The sequence below is a fragment of the Schistocerca cancellata genome, chromosome 4 (genome assembly GCF_023864275.1).
Source record: "Schistocerca cancellata isolate TAMUIC-IGC-003103 chromosome 4, iqSchCanc2.1, whole genome shotgun sequence".
NCBI classification, from domain to species: domain Eukaryota; kingdom Metazoa; phylum Arthropoda; class Insecta; order Orthoptera; family Acrididae; genus Schistocerca; species Schistocerca cancellata.
This window is the reverse complement of record NC_064629.1, coordinates 595,641,197-595,664,424: the sequence shown is the minus strand read 5'-3', so window position 1 is coordinate 595,664,424 and position 23,228 is coordinate 595,641,197. Positions and strand designations below refer to the sequence as shown.

The window sequence follows — 23,228 nt, the reverse complement described above, 5'->3', positions numbered from 1 at the left end:
AACTGGTTGTCTATCACTGTTTGTCACTGGATGTACTATCATGCTGCACTCGTCCTGGATGGAACACCTTTTTGTTTTGCACTGCCATCTCTTTGTTATGATGTGAAATGTGTCTGATGCATTTTCTCGTAAGGTACGAAAAGTATTCATGTCACAGGTTTGTAGTGGCAGGACATTTACTCTGCATATATAAATTTCCAGACAGTGGATTAGGATTTTTGCTTCAGGTTGTTGCTGTTTAAAATAATGCAGTGTTACTTTTTAAAATATATTCTGTAATATTTATTACTTACATTAAATAAAGCCTCTGCTCTATTTGTAACTATATAAGAAAGGATGGATGTTTTTAGAACAGATAGTAGTCAGGCTCAAGTAGCAAGAGTGGGGAGGGGGACTGATGTGGTCACATGTTTGGAAGCTCCTGCCATTTTGTTTAGTCGAAGTCATGGAGCCATGGACTGTGCAACATCGTGCGTTTGCTTATGATAGTTTTGTTCATAATAATGAGTTTATCATTGCAGTTCGGCATGAGTTTCATAGCCATTTCAATCTTGCAAGATATGATAGTGTACCCAATCTCAACACTATTTTACATTGGTCTGAATAATTTATTTTACGAGGAACAATGATGAATAGAAAACCAACAGGGGCTCCTCGCTGAGTACGCACTGCAGAAAATGTTGTAAGAGCTCAGCAAGCCAAACTCCATAGTCCTGGTCAGTCTGCTAGGAGACATTCTGCTGAACTGCACCTCAGTAATCATTCAGTAAGGCATATTTTGCGTATTGATCTAGCATTTCATCCCTACAGAATGGTCATGGTGCGACAATTCAACCCTAGATTACATACAGTGGCTAAATTTTGCTAGAGACGACGACGCCATACTTGAGCAAAATGACATCATTTTGTTTATGAGCGATGAAGCTTTTTCATTTGAATGACATGGTAAATCAGCAAGTGAAAATCCAAAACTAATGCTTGAGACACCATTACTTAGTCCCAATGTGACTGATGTGCTGTTAACTGGTGCAGATGTTACTGGTCCATACTTTTTCCAAGACAATAATGGGAACACTGCAACTGCAACCTCGTAACACACTATATATATATATATATATATATATATATATATATATATATATATCATTGAATTCTTCCTACCTGAACTAAGAAGAAAATTTATTCCTGTCTGGCGAATTCGATTTCAGTATGACGGGCTCACAGCTCACACAGCAAGAATGTCAATGGAAGCTGTTCGGACTGTTTTTCATGGTTGCGTCATTTCCCGGTTTGGTGACTTTAGTTGCCCGTCTCATTCCCCAGACCTCTCCACGTGTAACTACTTTTTGTGGAGTTACATCAAGTCAAGTGTATAGGAACATCAGCCATATACACTTGAAGAACTGAAGGGAGCAATTCGTTTGGAAGTCGTTCAAATTGACAGAGCAATGTTGGAGAGAGTGGGAGCCAACATCTGAGAGTAGCTTGAGAAGCACATTGCTAAAAACTGCCATCAATATATATAGGCATATCAGTTAATGCTGCTTCATTGAGTCAAAATGTCTGCCAGAACTGTGTATGTGCTATTTACATCCATACATATTACAAAAAAATGGACATATGCATGTACGTATGTACATACATACATACATACATACATACGAGCCTTGTTGAAGGCTCTCGCCTAATCGCCTAATACACTGGCAACCCTCTGGGCAGCTCCATCATGTTGGCAGCTACCACACTGCCCCTGCACACCTCAGCATTGTAAGTACAACACAACGCCATCAAGACTGGTCACCTGAACGAGAAGCTGGCACCTGTCAACATGGAACCTATCTGCATTTGCGTACCATGTCACATGGTAGTAGTTCCAACAATATTCCGCTTCAGGGAGATATATAAGGCAGTGACAGGGCAGCATGAGTCAGATCATGCTTCAAGAGCCTCTTCTGGTCCAGGTGATGGGTGCTACTCACCTCATCAAACAGGGCAGCTCTCCAAGTCCATGATTAGGGACAAAAGTTACTGTCAGATGTCAACATTATTCCTTCTTCCAGACTCTCACACCAGCTGATATCCAGGGATGTTGGCTTCTACGGCAGCATAGTGTATTCATCAATAGTGACATTATTCTGAATTGTACATTCACGCCTTCAGCCTCCAACTCCAAGTGCTATCCTACTGCACCTAAACCAGAACAGCCATCATTCTTGGACTCAGACTTACAGGCCACAAACTTAGCATCCAGCCAGTGTTCATTGCTGAACTTTGTGTCCAGCAAGCGCTCATTCCTGACTTTCCCCCAAGCAGTGTTTAGTTCTGAATGGAGCATTCTGCCAGTGTTTTCTCTGTGAACTTAAGTCTCCAACCAGTGCTCTGGCTCTTAGTGCCAGTCTGACCTTTTTGTGATCCACAGTTAATTTTGTACCTATTGTGCTACTCTTGTTACTGTATTCTTGGCTTTCATTTCCATACTGTTGAAGCAGACTTTTTTACTCAATAAACTAGTTATATCCTGGACACTGTTTTCCTGTGTTGCAGAGTGTGACACATCAGTATGTAGGTTCCACATCTGCTCCTAAACCACTGAACTGATTTAAACCAAACTTGGTACACATATCACTTATTGTCAGGAAAGAGTCACTTTGGGAGTAAGAACTATCTTCTCATCAAACAGATGCTGGTTGGAGTGAAAAAGAAGTGCAGCCAACAATGCGCTAATACCAGACTTTATTCATCCCATATTTGTAAATGAGAGCACTTAGTGACTTGCAACCAACTTTACACAATTTCAAATGTTTAAAAAAACTTTTTTTCACTGAAAAAACCCACAAAATAATTAAAGCAAAAATTTATAATTTAATACATTTTCACTGTTCATGCAATACAAATGCCAAATCAGGCATGCTGTTTTAATTTATTACTTCTTTACTACTAACTACATTCACATTACATTTTGCAGATTGTAGTTACATATATCCCTGAATATACCTGCATAATTATATCACTGCAGTACACTGCACTGCACTGCACTGCACTGCACACAGCTCATGAGATATGACATTACAAACATTTGTACGCACGAATAACTGCCGCAATGTGCAGAATGTTTAAAATTATTACTTCTTTGCTACTACCTATTTGCAATATGATATTATAAACACTGAACAGTTTGAAAACAAAAGTGCAGGGCAAAAGTTGCTAGACCCGCAGGTGAAATTTTTGTGCAAAAATGTGTGTGAAATATTTTAAATATATCTAGCCAAACTTGGTACACATATTCCTATCTGGGAAGAAATACTCTGGGGTAAGGAACTAGCAACCTCCTATTGCGGTGGTGGGGTCATAACATGCAGTTAGAGAAGGGGGAGAAAGAAATGGACAGACGGGGGGGGGGGGGGGGGGGGGGGGGGAAGGAGGACATGGCCAAAGATATGGGGGAGGAGGAAATGGACAGAGAAAGGGAAGAGGGGGAGAGGGGAGATGGACTGAGAGAGAGAGAGGGGGAGTTGGAGGAAAGGAGAAGAGATGGACACAGAAAATGGAAAGAGAGAAGGGGAAGCAGATGCACTAATGGAACTGGAATAAATACATGTCCTGGCAATGCTGGGTACTCAGCTAGTTTTATGTAAATATGACAGAGCGTGCTTGACTGATTACTTTGACTATATCATTTTTATATCTGCTGACTGGGAGTGACTAGAAAATTGTGTGTACTCAGGTTTGTGACTTGTCTTTTATGCTTAAACTGATTTCTGATACTTTGCTTTGTAAACTTTGTGTACTTTGTATGACAAGATGCCCCTGCTTCATAGGTCTGAAGATGGTTATTACTGGCTGAAATTAACAAACTGGTATTAAAAATTTGTGATTGGTAACTGGAATAAGTATATAAATACGTTCCTGGATCACGATGGATTTTGTTGCTACTAAGTTATAACTTGGTAAAATATATACCAACTAAATTATTTCTCATATAATAACTTTCCTTAAAAGTGAACAGCTGAATTACAATAGTACTCAAATTTAAGTCACTCTATAATTTATCCTGATCACATGTAGAGAATCAAAGGGTATTATTTGGTAAGTGTAATGCAAAATACTTATAAATTTGAGGCAGTGAAAAATGTGGCAGCGCAGGTTTAGAAATATCCAAAAAGGAGGTTGATGTCGAGCCTCTATCATTGTTGAGGAGGCGCTAAGAATGATTCATTATAAATGTGTGGCGTGACATCGCAGGTGAGAACTTCACTTAGCTAGACCCTGTTCCTATTATCAATGGGTTGTGTCAACATATATTAAATCTGTGAACACAAACTATTACTGGACATGAAATATATGTGCTCATTACATACTGGGATACATTTAATGCATGATAAATGTTTACAATGGATGAAATGTTTAAGTATTTCTGCATCTCACATATGATGTTAGATAGGTACTTATGTTGCCCACTTCGACTGAATGAACAGTGTCTAATTATTTTATATGTTGCTAAGATAAATTATTCTAAATATGTACAAAATAAGAGAACTTTATATTATGTACAACTGCTCAAGATAGTGCATTTATTAAGACACTGGCCTCAGATTTGGGAAGATGAAGACTCATACTCTGTCCAGAAATTTCAATCTAGCTTTTCTGGGGCTTTGCTAAATTACTTCAGACAAATGCTGTGATGGTTCTTTGAATATGGCTGTGGTTGACCAGCAGTCCTGACCTCATTAAAAACGTGTATAAGACTTACCCTTTCCTTTTAGAAAGCTGACACCCTATATTATTGTAAAATTATCCTTCGATGAATAAATTACTAATACTTGGGGACTTGAAAAATTTGCAGTTTGTGATAAACGAGAATCCATAAGCAAGTTCTGCCAAAATATGTGAAAACAGGAAATTATCTAACAGATGAACTATTTTGCCAGAGATAGTTTGAAGTAGATTTGTTTTCTGCAGATATATATCGGAAATGTAATGAATTTTCACTTACAAGACTGTGTGCAAAATGGAAAGTGCACAAAAGCAATGGCCTATCAGTGTTTCTGATGCTCTGGCCCCACATCAACTGCAGGTGGTTGAATGTTGAATGGTCTGTATAAGATACATGTCACATAATACAATGTAATACTTGGCTGTGGGACCTAACATCTTATAACAAAGAAACGCATAAATTTGCCTGCTAGTTAAAGTCCAAAAGTTGCTGCAATGCGGTTACTTCTGGGGTCGAGATATTAAGCACTTTGTGTAGTATCTACAACCTTACAATATGCCCTATATCAAAACCGCACACACAAGTATGCACACATCAAAATCTATTTCATTCAACTGGTAGTGTAGCATAAATTATTATTCATGTGCCAAATAACTCAGCTTTTTCACTTTCTTGGCAAACAATGTATGAAATTCCAAATTGTAGTAAAAATTATTTGGGTGTCCAAAGCATCAAATGTTGATATAAGAACAGGATCTCTCCCTCCTGGTAGTTAAAGAAGGGTAGATTTCAATTTTGATGAGTTAATGAAATAATAATAGCACTTGTAGAAACAGTCTACTGTTGTTAATAAAAACAAATGAAGGTGTTCAATCTAGAGTTATAATTTCTAATCATATACGAATTGCTGTTGTAATAAAATTAATTGCACTGACGACTTGATGAGAACCCTGCTACTTGCAAATAAGTAACAAAAAAAAGTATTGTTTAAAGGATGACACAATGCTGCATATACGATTTCTGAAGTGATATTCACTATACCAAACTGGAGAAGGGGGGTGGGGGAGGAAGATGTGATTGTATTTAATTGTGGGAATGGCATAACGTATATGAAGAGAGACTGAGGGCAAAGGAAGAAGAGTGTTGGGCACAAAAACTGTGGAGGAAGACTAAGCTACGGTATAATTGAAAACCAGGAAAGTACATAAGAGGATTGAGATTGTCAGACAGGAGAGAGTAGGGTAGGAAGAAATTGTGGGAAAGTATTTTCATAATCTCCTATTAAAATAGTTTTTGGCAAGGTTTTCCAACTGATGTAAACAGTGATTTGCTTGATAAGTTCACCTGGTCATATGGGAAGAGTAAATTTTTGTGGTGTGTATGGCTGTGTGTGATGTATGTTTCCTAGCTTTATTTTATTTCATTTTGTTACTTACTTTTGCAACTAAATTACCAATGTATCTACTGCTTGTGGCTATCTGCATCATACTGTCTAGTGAACAGATCTGCAGACAAAACTATGACACTTCTTGCAGTACAGAAAGTGTTTTACCACAGCACCAAATTGTTTGGTACCGACTATGAAGTCTAAGAAAACAAACAATTTCAACATGAATGGGCAGAAATTGCTGGCAGGTTCCAGTTTGAATGTGGATCAATACAAGATAATGCTAATAACAAAGAGAAAGACTCCGATAGTATCCAACAACAGGCTCTGGATTATCAAATAGGAAAGTCTATTACTTCAACATACTTAACTGCTGTTTTTCTTGGAGTTTAATATCCCACTGACATTCAGGTCACTGAAGCATTAACACAAATTAGGAATTTACTGGAAGAGTCTTCCTATCAGTAACCTGAAGTTGCTGCACTACTTATTTGTAGTTCATTATTTCATACAGTAGGTAATATATAATGATTCTTAATGCACACTGAGCACCAAAACCTGTAATTAGTCAATGAAAATGGTCATTCATGTGCCCTATTGGGCAGTACATTAGGAGGTTAGGTGGGAGCTCTGATTGCATGAGAAGTAGAGCTCACCCAGTATCTGCAATTACAGATTTGGAATTTATGAAGTTTGCCTGCCAAACCTACAATAACAACAATAATAATAATAATAATAATAATGTAATTGCTACAATCAAACCACTAATAACCACCTGGAGAAACCTCTTTACGTATCAACTTTCAACTGATATATTTTTCAATTTTTAATCCAAAACTGGAAACAACAGACACTATACACACATTACGAAGAAGGCAAATTATGGTCATTAATGCACAACCTTTCATTTTTACAACTCTGTGTGAACTCCTAGTGAATCATCACAATTACCTTATCAATACACCACCTCTGGATACAGTGTAGAAAGAGTGATACCTTTTTATTATGTATACAAAATAACTATTGCTGTGCTATTCTCCAGAAGACTGTTTCAGGGAGCACAAGGTTACAGGAAACATGTCTGAGTAAGGGATTATCATAAGCAGTAATTTTCCCAGCATTATTCCCACATGGTACGCATACCCACCAGTGATTATTGTGTGACACAAGTATGTCTTCATTGAGTGAGCTGGCTGTTGTAATTAGTTTGCCATTTACAGACTACTGAAGAAAAAGATATGAAAACAACAAAAAATGAAATTAGACTGGCAGTGTAAAATCAAACACTTTCTTACAGAATAATTGTCAATCGCCATTTCATCTCACTTATTTGGTGCACATTTTTGGAAGGAACAGTTTTTTGGCCTAAGGTAGCTAGCAACACGACGAACCATTACTTACCTCAGCATCTGCAAGTCTCATTGGTAATCCAACAACGAACACTAAGTTTTTTTGCACTACACGGACATTTGCTAGATGCTTTCTGTTCTCAGTTATCTTCTGCTTTCGTTGTTGATCTCTCTGTCGTTTCTCTGCTTTCAGTTTCTGTACTTCTTCCTGTGTGAGAGGTTTGAAATCTGCAGGATTCTCTGGATAGGCTTTGCGACATGCTGGGCACAGCCCATTTTCATCAGTCCTGATTCGATGCCAACAAAATCGGCAGATCTGCAAGTGAGTTGAACTTTCCTTTTATATTTGCCTCAACAAGCCAAAGAAAAACAAATACAGACAAGAAATAATTCATTCATAAAAAAAGTGGAGAGAGAGAGAGAATATTAATTCTTTGAAACCACAGTAGAGATGCTTATTTAAAAAAACATCCCTCTCAAATTACAACTCCTAAACTGAATGTAACTGTGTGTTTATTATTTTATAGAATGCAACAATCTCGAAGGATAGTGGAAGTATTCTGATGTGGAAGAGTGAACATGGGATGAAATGAGGACCCTAATATTATCTGCCAATGTTTGCCACTGGAACATAGTAGAGAAAGCTACTATCTAATCATGTGCATCTATTTGTTCACTTACATCACAATCACTCAACTGTTATCTTTAGCAGACAATGCACCACCCAACTGCCTCTAAATTGGTTTCGGGAACACACTATACACATGAGGGTACTTTTGTGCTGTCCCCTCCCAACGTTACTGACATCACACACACTGATCATTTAAGCTAGAGGACATGTTCAGAGTTTCATCACAATAAAACAAAACAAAGAGAATCAAACCTGGTAGCCACATGTGCATGGGAAGAAATTTATGTCATCAACTTCCAGTGGTTCCATACACAATGGGCATTCTACTTGTTCTTCTCCACTTTGGTTTAAAACCGACATTGTTAACAACTGAATTTTGATCGCAAATGCCTGGAAACAAAAACCATTTAATTAGTGACAATACCTTGTTTTCGTTTTGTTTAAATACTAAGTAGTGACCCTAGAAAGAAACAGAAATACATGATACGCCTCAGTCTTGTCTGTAGAATGACTTCTAAAACTCTTCACAGCACAGAGTACATTTACTTAAAACAAGTTTGGCACAAAACAATGTTCACAGTTTAGCATTCCCATTCCATACTGAATGTTGGCAGACCCTGCAAGAAGTTGAGTATATCATACGGCAGTAAATTTACCAATCTCGTGTTCGTGAAATGTTATAAACACCCCTCCACAGTAAGTTAACAGCGTAATAAATTTGCCATCCATTTAAATGAGACTTGTATTTCAACAACAATCATGTTAAACATACTTCATATCTGAATATTGTGTTCATGTTACTAAACATGACATGGAACTTTCAATTGGCACAGGGTCTTTCTTTCAGGTTAACGATTGAGAAGGGGTTAGGGTTATAAAGTCACCTTTATTTCCAGCTCCCAATATTCCTTTCATGTAAATTACATTGCTTATCTAAATCTTAGGTTAAACATGCATTTTACACATTGAAACTGTTGTGTGTCTTAGACATAAACACTGTGATAATGTTAATGTACGTAAAGAAAACAGCTTTCCTCTGTGTCACTACTCCTAACAAAGACCAAAACTCATAGTGATAACTATGGGCAACCATGACTAGCCCAAGTAATAACTAGATACAGTGCCCATGACATTTAGTAAATCTAACAAAAGATGTTTATCCATATTGCATTGTTCATGAAGCACTTACAGTTCTTGTAAGCACATTAATTTCACAATTTTATTTGATATGGGATTACAGTCTCATTGAATTATTTGAACCACACTTTCACCACTGACTGCATATATTTATTGTAAATCTCTCAATTGTAATTTTTTTAGTGTTTTATGTACATACTATAAGTATACAACAGATAGAAATGATTCTCGGGGAACTGGATTTATCACACACTACATTGGCAAAAATGTTTATGTAAGAAAATCCACTCACTTTAAGTCAACTTTAGATGTGTATGGACAACTAAACTATTATTTTCTTTACAGAGACCTAACATTATAATGTGCCCTACTGAAAAACCCTCTATAAGACATTATATTTTATACTGTACTGGCATAATATAAAAACTATAATTAATACCCCACAAAAGTAAAAACTTTTAGAAATTTTCAAAATACAGCTTTGAAAGCCAATTTTGTGATTCTTATGTAACTTCCCACATCACACTCCAAAATGGACATGAAAGTAAGAATAATAATAGCTAACAATGAACCATTAATCCAGTCAATATGCAGACACTGCACACAGGAAATTTGTTAAAAAATACAGATTTTGTATTAGTTTTGGGGTGAAATAATGTAATGTCTCATCATTTTCCAAAAAGTCTTGCAGTTAATCTACTTTGCATCAATAAACCACCCATGTCATTATTTGGTACACAATGCTGCATCTGGAAACAATTTTCTGGCTATTTTTTTATGGGTAGTATTCTTAGTTTCTATTTAAAAAAAAAAAAAGGTCTAAACATATGTTCAATTATCTGTGTTTGATGCTCACTGAATAGATGTTACTGACTTTTACCGCTATAAACAGGTTGTCAATAACGTTATAGGACTGATTTTAAAGTAACTAAACTGTCCAGTTATAAGTTCAGTTTTATGTCCAAATGTATAAAATTGTAAGTTAATGCAGATGAGTAGGAAAAACGACCCCTTAATTTTCGAATATAGCGTTAGTAGTGTACTGTTTGACACAGTCATGTCAATTAAATGTCTAAGCCTATCATTACAAAGTGATATGAAATGGAATGAGCGCATGAAGATGATAGTACGGAAAGTGAACAGTTGGCTACAGTTTATTGGGAGAATGTTAGGAAAGTGTGGTTCATCTGTAAAGGAGACCATATATATAAAACAAGTGCGACCGACTGAGTACCTTTCAAGTGCTTGGGATCACCATCAGGTGAGATTAAAGGAAGATATTGATGCAATTCAGAGACAGTCTGCCAGATTTGTCACCATCCTAATTTATGTTTTCCGTGATTTCCCTAAATTACTTCAGGCAAATGCCACATGGTTCCTTTGAAAGGCCACGGCCAACTTCTTTCCCCGTCATTCCACAATCCGATGGGACTGATGACCTCCCTGTTTGTTCCCTTTCCCCAAATCAATAATGATTTAATTAGAAAACAGTAGCAATCTTTTATATGACTGGTCTTGTGAACATTGTCAATATTTTAAATGCTGAAACACGCCTTTATGCAAAAACAGAGCACAGCTTTCCTGTCAGAAGGGTCACAGTTCGTCATCGTCGTCATCGTCATCATCGTAGTAGTAGTAGTAGTAGTAGTAGTTGTTGTTGTTGTTGTTGTTTTTGTTCTTGTCTTCAGTCCTGAGACTGGTTTGATGCAGCTCTCCATGCTACTCTGTCCTGTGCAAGCTTCATCTCCCAGTACCTACTGCAACCTACATCCTTCTGAATCTGCTTGGTGTAATCATCTCTTGGTCTCCCTCTACGATTTTTAACCTCCACGCTGCCCTCCAATGCTAAATCTGTGATCCCTTGATACCTCAGAACATGTCCTACCAACCGGTCCCTTCTTCTTGTAAAGTTGCGCCACAAACTTCTCTTCTCCCCAATTGTATTCAATACCTCCTCATCAGTTTTGTGATCTCCCCATCTAATCTTCAGCATTCTTCTGTAGCACCACATTCCGAAAGCTTCTATTCTCTTCTTATCTAAACTATTTATCGTCCACGTTTCACTTCCGTACATGGCTACATTCCATACAAATACTTTCAGAAATGCCTCCCGACACTTAAATCTATACTCGATCTTAACAAATTTCTCTTCTTCAGAAACGCTTTCCTTGCCATTGCCAGTCTACATTTTATATCCTCTCTACTTCAACCATCATCAGTTATTTTGCTCCCCAAATAGCAAAACTCCTTTACTATTTTAAGTGTCTCATTTCCTAATCTAATTCCCTCAGCATCACCCAACTTAATTCGACTACATTCCATTATCCTCATTTTGCTTTTGCTGATGTTCATCTTATATCCTCCTTTCAAGGCACTGTTCATTCCGTTCAACTGCTCTTCTAAGTCCTTTGCTGTCTCTGACAGAATTACAATGTCGTCAGCAAACCTCAAAGTTTTTATTTCTTTTCCATGGATTGTAATTCCTACTCCAAATTTTTCTTTTGTTTCCTTTACTGCTTGCTCAATATACAGATTGAATAACATCGGGGAGAGGCTACAACCCTGTCTCACTACCTTCCCAACCAATGCTTCCCTTTCATGTCCCTCGACTCTAATAACTGCCATTTGCTTTCTGTACAAATTGTAAATAGCCTCTCTCTCCCTGTATTTTATCCCTGCCACCTTCAGAATTTGAAAGAGTATTCCAGTCAACATTGTCAAAAGCTTTCTCTAAGTCTACAAATGCTAGAAACGTATGTTTGCCTTTCCTTAATCTTTTTTCTACGATAAGTCGTAAGGTCAGTATTATCTCATGTGTTCCAATATTTCTACGGAATCCAAACTGATCTCCCCCGAGGTCAGCCTCTACAGGGTTTTTCCATTCATCTGTAAAGAATTCGTGTTAGTATTTTGCAGCTGTGACTTATTAAACTGATAGTTCGGTAATTTTCACATCTGTCAACACCTGCTTTCTTTGGGATTGGAATTATTATATTCTTCTTGAAGTCTGGGGGTATTTCGCCTGCCTCAAACATCTTGCTCACTATATGGTTTTGTTAGGCCGGCTCTCCCAAGGCTGTCAGTATTTCTAATGGAATGTTGTCTACTCCCGGGGCCTTGTTTCGACTCAGGTCTTTCAGAGCTCTGTCAAACTCTTCACGCAGTATCCTATTTCCCATTTCATCTTCATCTACATCCCCTTCCATTTCCATAATATTGTCCTCATGTACATTGCCCTTGTATATACCCTCTATATATCCCTTCCACCTTTCTGCTTCTCCTTCTTTGCTTAGAACTGGGTTTCCATCTGAGCTCTTGATATTCATACAAGTGGTTCTCTTTTCTCCAAAGGTCTCTCTAATTTTCCTGTAGGCAATATCTATCTTACCCCTAGTGAGATAAGCCTCTACATCCTTACATTTGTCCTCTACCCATCCCTGCTTAGCCATTTTGCAGTACCTGTCGATCTCATTTTTGAGACGTTTGTACTCCTTTTTGCCTGCTTCATTTACTGCATTTTTATAATTTCTCCTTTCAACAAATAAATTCAATATTTATTCTGTTACCTGAGAATTTCTACTAGCCCTCGTCTTTTTACCTACTTGATCCTCTGCTGCCTTCACTATTTCATCCCTCAAAGCTACCCATTCTTCTTCTGCTGTATTTCTTTCCCCCATTCCTGTCTATTGTTCCCTTATGCTCTCCCTGAAACTCTGTACAACCTCTGGTTTAGTCAGTTTATCCAGATCCCATCTCCTTAAGTTCCCACCTTTTTGCAGTTTCTTCAGTTTTAATCTACAGTTCATAACCAATAGATTGTGGTCAGAGTCCACATCTGCCCCTGGAAATGTCTTACAATTTAAAACCTGGTTCCTAAATCTCTGTCTTACCATTATATAATCTATCTGATACCTTCTAGTATCTCCAGGATTCTTTCAGGTATACAACCATCTTTTATGATTCTTGAACCAAGTGTTAGCTATGATTAAGTTGTGCTCTGTGCAAAATTCTACCAGACGGCTTCCTCTTTCACTTCTTACCTCCAATCCATATTCACCTACTATGTTTCCTTCTCTCCCTTTTCCTACTCTCGAATTCCAGTCACCCATGACTATTAAATTTTCCCTTCAGTACCTGAATAATTCCTTTTATCTCATCATACATTTCATCAATTTCTTCATCATCTGCAGAGCCAGTTGGCATATAAACTTGTACTGCTGTAGTAGGCATGGGCTTCGTGTGTATCTTGGCTACAATAACGCGTTCACTATGCTGTTCGTAGTAGCCCTTATCCACAATCCTATTTTGTATTACATTATTAAACCTAGTCCTGCATTACCACAACTTGATTTTGTATTTATAACCCTGTATTCACCTGACCAAAAGTCTTGTTCCTCCTGCCACCGAACTTCACTAATTCCCGCTATATCTAACCTTAACCTATCCATTTACCTTTTTAAATTTTCTAATCTACCTGCCCGATTAAGGGATCTGACATTCCACGCTCCGATCCATAGAACGACAGTTTTGTTTCTCCTGATAACAACGTTCTCCTGAGTAGTCCCCGCCCAGAGATCCGAATGGGGGACTATTTTACCTCCAGAATATTTTACCCAAGAGGACGCCATCATCATTTAACCATACAGTAAAAGTTGCGTACCTCGGGAAAAATTACAGCTGTAGTTTCCCCTTGCTTTCAGCCGTTCGCAGTACCAGCACAGCAGGGCCGTTTTGGTTAGTGTTACAAGGGCAGATCAGTCAATCATCCAGACTGTTGCCCCTGCAACTACTGAGAAGGCTGCTGCCCCTCTTCAGGAACCACACGTTTGTCTAGCCTCTCAACAGATACCCCTCCATTGTGGTTGCACCTACGGTACGGCCATTTGTATCACTGAGGCACGCAAGCCTCCCCACCAACGGCAAGGTCCATAGTTCATGGGGCACAATACAGTTCGTAGTAATGCACAGAAAGTGATAGAGTAAAATAGAAGTTAAAAAAATCTTCAGCATTCCCCAAGGAAGTGTTATAGGCCCTCTATTCTTCCTGATCTATATTAACGACATAGGAGACAATCTGAGTAGCAGTCTTAGATTGTTTGCAGATGATGCTGTCATTTACCATCTTGTAAAGTCATCAGTTGGTCAAAATGACTTGCAAAATGATTTACATAAGATATCTGTGTGGTGCAAAAAGTGGCAATTGATCCTGAATAAAGAAAAGTTTGAAGTTATTCACATGAGTACTAAAAGAAATCAGCTAAATTTCGATTACGCGATAAGTCACACAAATCTGAAGGCTGTAAATTCACCTAAATACTTAGGGATTACAATTACAAATAACCTAAATTGGAACGATCACATAGATAATATTGTGGGTAGAGCGAACCAAACACTGGGATTCATTGGCAGAACACTTAGAAGGTGCAACAGGTCTACTAAAGAGACTGCTTACACCACACTTGTCTGCCCTATTCTGGAGTATTGCTGTGCGGTGTGGGATCCCCATCAGGTGGGACTAACAGATGACATCAAAAAAGTACAAAGAAGGGCAGCTCATTTTGTATTATTGTGAAATAGGGGAGATAGTGTCTCAGTCATGATATGTGAATTGTAGTAGCAATCATTAAAACAAAGGCATTTTTCATTGTGGCGGGATCTTCTCATGAAATTTCAGTCACCAGTTTTCTCCTCCGATTGCGAAAACATTATGTTGGCACCTACCTACATAGGGAGAAATGATCATCATAACAAAATAAGATAAATCAGGGTTTGCACAGAAAAATTTAAGTGCTTGTTTTTCCAGTGTACTGTTCGAGAGTGGAACGGTAGAGAGACAGCATGAAGGTGGTTCATTGAACCCTCTGCCAGGCACTTTATTGTGAATAGCAGATATGTAGAAATTGGAGATGAGCATGGTAAGGGGCACAGGAGGGCGAGGGGGGGGGGGGGGGGAGATGAGTAGGGTCAACAACTGTAAGACAAAAAATACCCACAAAGCTCTTTTTCATTGCAGCTGGCCAAAGTGTCCTGTATTAGGTAGTGCTAAAATTGGCCTTTATTATGATTTCTTTTAAAATGTCTATGAGATGAGGATCCTAAAATATAAGCTTGGGGAAACCCTTAAAAGGACATAAATGTTTGTAAATTACGAGGGCGGTTCAGAAAGTAACCTCCGATCGGTCACAGTGCGGGTTGTGGGGGGAGTAGCGACGCCATCTGTGCGTTCACGCACTCAACAGGTCAGTCGCATCAAGACGTGGTCGAGTGAACGTCGTACCTGCGCTAGTTTAGTTTTTGTGGCAGTTTGAAATGTGTGCTGCAATAGAAAACCCCGCCAAATGTGAAGTGCGTGCTGTCATAAGGTTTTTTACAGCCAAAGGATATTCTGCAGCAGCTATTCATCGTGAGCTTTGTGCCGTGTACGGACCAAGAGTTATGAGTGAAGGAGTTGTCCGTGAATGGGTACGTTTATTTAAAAGTGGACGAGAAAATGTTCATGATGAAGAGAGGAGTGGTAGACCATCATTGGTGACTGACGAACTCGTTCAGATAGTTGATGCAAAAGTTTGTGAAAATCGACGTTTCTCAATGTCGGAGTTGTCTACTGGCTTTCCACAGATTTCTAAGACTCTCTTGTATGAGATAGTGACAGCAAGATTGGGTTACCGTAAGTTATGTGCACGATGGGTGCCCAAAATTCTTACCGACCACCACAAAACTCAAAGAATGACCTCTGCATTAGACTTACTGTCACGTTATGAGGACGAAGGAGAACCATTGTTAAACAGAATCGTGACCGGTGACGAAACCTGGATTAAGTACGTGAACCCTGAAACAAAAGAACAATCAAAGATGTGGGCACATTCAAATTCGCCTACCAAACCAAGAAAAGCCTCGCAAGATTTTTCTGCCAGAAAACTGATGGCAACGGTGTTTTGGGATGCCAAAGGGGTGTTGTTGGTTGAATTCATGGAACGTGGTACGACCATTAATCAAGACGTGTACTGTGAAACAATAAAAAAGTTACGACGGGCTATACAGAACAAACGCCGTGGTATGCTGACTTCCGGTATTGTTTTTTTGCACGATAACGCCCGTCCTCACCCTGCTCGCAGAACAACGGCCCTTCTTGAGTCCTTCAAGTGGGACGTTATCAACCATCCACCTTACAGCCCAGACCTGGCGCCAAGTGATTATCACCTCTTCATGCATTTGAAGAAATGGCTCGGGTCACAGCGGTTTGATGACGACGAAGAGCTCAAAGATGCGGTCACAGGCTGGCTCCAGGCACAAGCGGGTGATTTTTATGCAGAAGGAATTTCAAAGCTTGTGAAGAGATACGATAAGGGCCTCTATCGCTATGGAGACTATAGAAAAATAGTGCAAAGATGTAGTTGTAAGATTTATATATTAAAATATTTATATTTAACTTGGTGTATTTTTTTAAATCAACCGGGGGTTACTTTCTGAACGGCCCTCGTATGTTGGCACCAGGGCCAGGTGCAGCTGAAGGTCCCTCAGGCCCTATACTGAGGTGTTCGTTTATCTGATTACAATTATGATGATGATGATGATGATGATGATGATGATGATGATGTCCCATACTCTGAGGAGCGTAGGGGACTATTCGGGAAACCCGCACCGCCGTACTAGGCAAGGTCTTGGCGGAGGTGACTTGCCATTGCCTTCCTCCGACAGTAATGGGGATGGATGAAGATGAAGATGATGATGATGACACAATAACACCCAGTCATCTCGAGGCAGGGTAAATCCCTGACCCGGCCGGGAATCGAACCTGGGACCTCGTGCGCGGGAAGCGAGAACGCTACCACAAGACCACAAGCTGCGGACATGTTTATACCTACATCCATATTCTGAAGGCCACTATGCGATGCATGGCAGACAGTACCTTGTACCACTACATCTACATCTACATCTACATTTATACTCCGCAAGCCACCCAACGGTGTGTGGCGGAGGGCACTTTACGTGCCACTGTCATTACCTCCCTTTCCTGTTCCAGTCGCGTATGGTTCGCGGGAAGAACGACTGTCTGAAAGCCTCTGTGCGCGCTCTAATCTCTCTAATTTTACATTCGTGATCTCCTCGGGAGGTATAAGTAGGGGGAAGCAATATATTCGATACCTCATCCAGAAACGCACCCTCTCGAAACCTGGCGAGCAAGCTACACCGCGAAGCAGAGCGCCTCTCTTGCAGAGTCCGCCACTTGAGTTTGTTAAACATCTCCGTAACGCTATCACGGTTACCAAATAACCCTGTGACGAAACGCGCCGCTCTTCTTTGAATCTTCTCTATCTCCTCCGTCAACCCGATCTGGTACGGATCCCACACTGATGAGCAATACTCAAGTATAGGTCGAACGAGTGTTTTGTAAGCCACCTCCTTTGTTGATGGACTACATTTTCTAAGGACTCTCCCAATGAATCTCAACCTGGTACCCGCCTTACCAACAATTAATTTTATATGATCATTCCACTTCAAATCGTTCCGCACGCATACTCCCAGATATTTTACAGAAGTAACTGCTACCAGTGCTACCACTACTGGTCATTTCCCTTTCCTGATCCACTTGTGAATGGAGTGAGGGAAAAACATATCTACATGCTTCCGTACAAGCCCTAATATCCCTTATCTTGCCTTCATGAACCTTGTGCAAGAACTATGCTGGTGGCAGTACAATCATTCTGCACTCAGTCAAAAATGCTGGTACTTGAAGCTCTCTCAATAATGTTTTTTGGGATTCACCTACCAGCAGCGTGCCTCTGGATTGGCTCAATTTCGTTCTTTAATCCAATCTGCAACCGACGTTATACTGTAACAGTTGTTAATTTTTATAATTACAGCCACTCTTTCTTACAAATAATATGACCAAACTTGCTACTTGTACGTCACCAACAAGTCACTTAACTTTAGTTACATCTCTATTTATTTAAAGTGGTACAAGCAACATGAATACAAGCCAGCATCATATGAATACAGTGGTGGTTCCCCTAATCCTAAGATGTAGCTGTGGGTGGTCCTAGTGTGTGTCCAACACGCAACTGACAGTGTGATTGAGTCCTTTAAGGATGTTCAGAAAGCATATCACCAAGTACCAGTGGTCCTCTCAGTTATTCCTAGCTTATTTTGGATGATACTGACTTCCTATTACCTATTCCATTCTTTCAAAAATACACCACACAATTGTGATCGTAGATGAGTGCCCATCTCTCCTCATCTCTAGTGCTTCCATTGTAGTTGTGTCTTTGACTCATTGCTCAATAAATGTTAGCCAGTATTATGTGATACCTGAAATCCAGATAAATGTGATAGTTACTCTGTGAAGGTCAAAAATTAAATCTTTAGAATATGTAGACTAGTGAATACTAGGGGGATAACACTGGTCTGTCAGTTGTAGAGTACTTAGCTGCAGCTCACAATGAAAAGTTTCACAGGAATATGTTGTTTTAAGTGTAAAAAAATAAAATATAGTGTGCCTTTAGTGAACAGACTAGTGAAAATTACAAACCGGTGTCAGAAACGCAAGCAGCAGAATTGTGAAATTGGAAGGAAGGAAGGTAGGTACGGATTAAACTTCCTACCCCTGACAACGACATTAACAAGAGGCAAGTAGTACTGAAATTGTGTGTGGCAGAATTGTTTGCCTGGTAAAAGTTAAGAATAAGGGCACTGCTGTTACTGATTTGTTTGACATAGCAATATTTGCAGTACTTGCTGCAGCTGGTTTTAAGCAAGTAACTGTCACTGTGGCAGCTAAAATTCATGCTACCCATTCATGTTCCAACCTAACCACAACCACCAAACATGCAAGGTGTTTAAAAAATGGCTACCTGCAAATGCGCAGAACTACTAAATATGCTACACCACATATTCTGACAATTGGTGGAGGGTGAGGAGAAAACTTAGTTACATGTCCCATACTCCACCTGCATCATTTTTGTCACAATGATAAAGTATGAACAATACTGAAAACTTACAATTTAAACCACAAAAGCGCATCACTTATCTCCTTGCCTCTCATTGTAACCTAAAACTATCCTCCTTTCGACTATGCAAAACTAATATATTGCCACCTACATACTGTAGAAGAAAAGTGTCCAGGATGGCACTACACCTATTTTTAATTACAGCTATTCACTTCCAACCAAAACTGCTGCTTGTGATTGAACTTTCAAAATACAGACTACCAAGAATATTTACATAAGTACCTTTGACATAATTTCACACATGATTGCAATTCAGCTGACTAATTGAGTGGAAAGAGGTACCAAATTAAAAAAAAAAAGTATAGTAACAAGAATAATAGCTGGGATGACTCCTGTTAATGTAATTGCAGATACTGGCATCACAATTTAAAGCAACACTTATCTTAGTAATCTGTGGAGAAGCCAGTGTTCCACAGAAACAACAATACAAGCAAAAAGTAAGCAGACCTGATACTGGAAAAACTACTTGACAAAACTGAACAAACTGCCAACAAATAAAGCTATGGATTCAACACAATATGAGTCTTTATCTATGGATTTTTTCATCATGCCTTGGTAGAACAATTCTATATTTAAGGTTGAACAACAAGCTAACTGTTTTTGTTTATTTCTAACTAATTTTTGGCTTATTGGACCGTCTTCAGGAAGCAAATGACTTATGGATGCTAGTCAGTTGTTTCCTGACAGTGGCCCAATAAGCCAAAAACTAGTTAGAAATAAACAACAATCAGTAAAACAAAATCAGTTTACTAGTTATACGACCTTAAACACAATGTGAATATTACACTACACAAGTAGCTTTCAAATGAGATGAACTCGAGGCAAACCACATATTAGTACTGCTAAGTTAAGCAAAGAGAATTCCTTATGTGGAAGCTCATTATATGTTAGAAATAAGTCCATACATTTAAATAGACTTGTATATTAATTTAAACATATATTTCAAATGCTTTAATGGATCTTCCGGCTGTAGATTTAATTCACAGCTGATAGGGAGCAAGATATTATGTACTAGAAAAGTAACAAGTGTACCTAAATGGGGGAAAGAAGTACCATAAGGATACTTCAATATAACAGAAATAAATGAACTTCTGTAGAATCAGTGGATTCATAAACATCTAGTAACAAACTAAGGCAACAGAAGATATGTTAAACAGGATTTATGTTGCGTTTTTCAAAGCTTTCCTAGTAGACAGAATATCCCACCACCTTTTGGGCATACATCTGAGAAGTATTTCTGCTGCCAATATTTCAGCCAATAACCATACAGCCATCTTCAGTAAACTATCACAGAAGGGATACAGACTGTCCCACATGCAAACCTGTAAGATGATGGGATAGGCTTTGTAGTAATAATATTTTCTGGAAACAAGGATATAGAAGCCTGTTTAATACGAGTCATCAGCTTTGACCAGTGACATGCGACAAATGGTGTAAACAACATGGCAACAGTAATATGATGATATCAGCATTTTTTTCAAACGGCCTGAACAACAGATCAGTCTGTCACCACAAGCACATCTTTTTAGTCTCACATACATTGGCTTCATCAACTCTCAACAAAACCATTACCTTCCAACCTAAACTATACCCTAAGCTAAGCTACAGATCAATCTGCCAACAAAACCAGTTTTTTCCATTAATTTTCATTGGCTTCACCAACTAACACCAAAACAGAATATACGCGCAAAAAAGTGATGCGACAGCAGCTATTAACATTATGTCACTGGCCAAAGCCAACGACTCCTATTGAACATTCCTCTTGACCCAGAAACAAACCTACTTACTGTAGTGTATACAAACATAGTTAAAATACAAAGGACATACATCCTTAAAGCTACATAGACTGACATCAACCACCAAAACATTTTATGAATGAATAACGACAGGAAAAAAGGATTGCCATTTAATGATATGACAACAGTGAGGTCATTCAAAATAGAGCAGATACTAATAGAGTTAATCAGGGCCTGTTAAAGGAATCATCCTTTGTATACACAGAAGTTAAATTAAGAGAATCACATGCTTTGAGTGGTAACTGTCCCAAATAGCACCATAGGGCCTTAACCATTGCACCTTCCTGCATAGGGAAAATATTACAGGCCTATATGACACAATAACAAACTGAAATCAAAGTCACAAGAGTCTAAAGCATTACAACTGGCAAATATTTAAATTCTCTTTCTATTGTCTATGGAAATAACATTGATTTAAGTGCAATCCTACACAAAAATAATTCAACTGTAGAGTTTCATTTATCACAGAAATTACATTATAGCATGAAGTACTATATTATACATACTAACTATACAGACAGATTGGGGACATAACCTACTTAGCAGAAAATGTTTTACGAGTCTGCCACAGTCACAAGACTAAGTTTTAAATGTCACATAATTAGTGTTGTTGAAAAGAGGTGAGTTTTTACTGAATGCTCTATGTAAAGGATGGTCTGCCAGTTACCAGACAATAACAAGTAGACCAAGGTATCAAGTCTCTTAATGACACTTTTCACTAAAAACGATTCACCGGCAACTGCAGAATAAATCATTTAACATTCACGTCTATAACTACTATTGGAACAGAACTGCTACATCACAAATGTAACAGATCTTCACTGGATTCCAAAATTTCCTTGGACACACAACACACACAGGTCTATCCATCGTCCCATTAGGCATAGAAATGTTTCAATTAATTTTACTTTGCTTAAAAGGGCAGTTGTGTCATGCACCTGCACCTAACAAAGAAATACAATGTCACAAAGTAATATGCACAAATTATGTTGTCTTTAGCATTCTTCGACGATTTCGAGTAGTAACCGAATTATAAATAAGTTAGCGGTACTGCTTGTAATATAAAATAATGAAAAATGAGGGTCTTGGGCTCTTAGCACCGTAAATTTCATTAAATTTGCTAAACACAATTACCACCAAGACGCATATGGTGTTGCACGGACAACTCACCTATAAAACTAGTTTTTAAGTTTCTGACTGCTCTCACAATGTCTGCGGGAAATAGGCACATACCCAGTTGCTTTATGGGCTAGAAAGAAACATTTATAAAGCTGACAGATTAAAGAACCACAAAACCTCTCCAATGGTAACAAATTATAAACACACAGAAACGCACTAAGTCAAACTCAGCGTCTATGTAATGTTTGCCGAGTATGTGAGAAAAATTTTATGAGTAAACATAAGTGGAAATTAAAATGTGGGAAGTATCACTCATCACCTGATGTATCATAGAATTCTTCCTGTACTGTCAAACTGCCATGTTGGTTATTACAAGATTTTTTATAGCACTTCCGTTCTGTATTCAAGCTGTTAACTTAAATTTTAGAGTCATTAGTATCATCCAGATATACTTCGAACTTAGATATCCCGTCAAGACTGACCAATATTTACGTCACTGAGTTACGATTCCTGACGTCCGAAAGTTAGTACAGTAACAACAGTCATTGCGAGCGATTTCCCATACAAAATGACTTCAAACATATCGTTTACCTTTCACAGTATCAATTCAACCTATAAACACAATTTCGTCGTTTCCGTTTCACGTAATGATAGTGTTTACTGAATTCCACAATCAACAACGAAGCCTACCACGAATTTCACAGTCGACAAAATCGAGACTCTGCGCAGATGTTCGACGCAGTTCACTACATGTATGTAGTTGATGTTGTACTGTAAGAACAGGAATTTTTAAAAGATTGATTATAGCTCACATACTGTCATGTTTTACAATAATACTATGTTAGTTCAATATTTTGTTGAGAAATGTTGGCACAGAATATATTCTTTTGTCATTACAGACATAGCTTTGACTCCGTTTGTACCACAGTTCGTGAAAGCAGAACTTACCATACCAATAGTGTTACAAGAAGCTATTTGCTTACGCTAATTTGTTACTGCTTTCAAGTTAACAGCTGTCATCGAACGAAATATATTACAATATATTCACAAAAATGCATTTTCTTTTCTTTAAGCTCAAAATAGATAAT

The 23,228-nt window shown here is 38.4% G+C and overlaps 1 protein-coding gene across 2 annotated transcripts in view; it reads right to left on the bottom strand.

Moving 5' to 3' along the window:
* Positions 1–22,858, bottom strand: part of LOC126183186 (probable WRKY transcription factor protein 1) — a 196,433-nt gene extending 173,575 nt beyond the window's left edge. Inside the window, exons 1-3 of one of the 2 annotated variants that reach the window (XM_049924920.1) lie at positions 22,732–22,858; positions 8,334–8,471; positions 7,503–7,766 (exon numbers count right to left, since the gene is read on the bottom strand). In XM_049924920.1, coding sequence (XP_049780877.1) covers positions 7,503–7,766; positions 8,334–8,441 — 372 coding nt within the window. In that variant the 5' untranslated portion in view covers positions 8,442–8,471; positions 22,732–22,858. Of the gene's footprint in view, positions 1–7,502; positions 7,767–8,333; positions 8,472–22,459 lie in introns of both variants that reach the window. The other variant, XM_049924919.1, reaches the window with a different exon arrangement.
* Between the last annotated feature and the right edge of the window lie 370 nt (positions 22,859–23,228).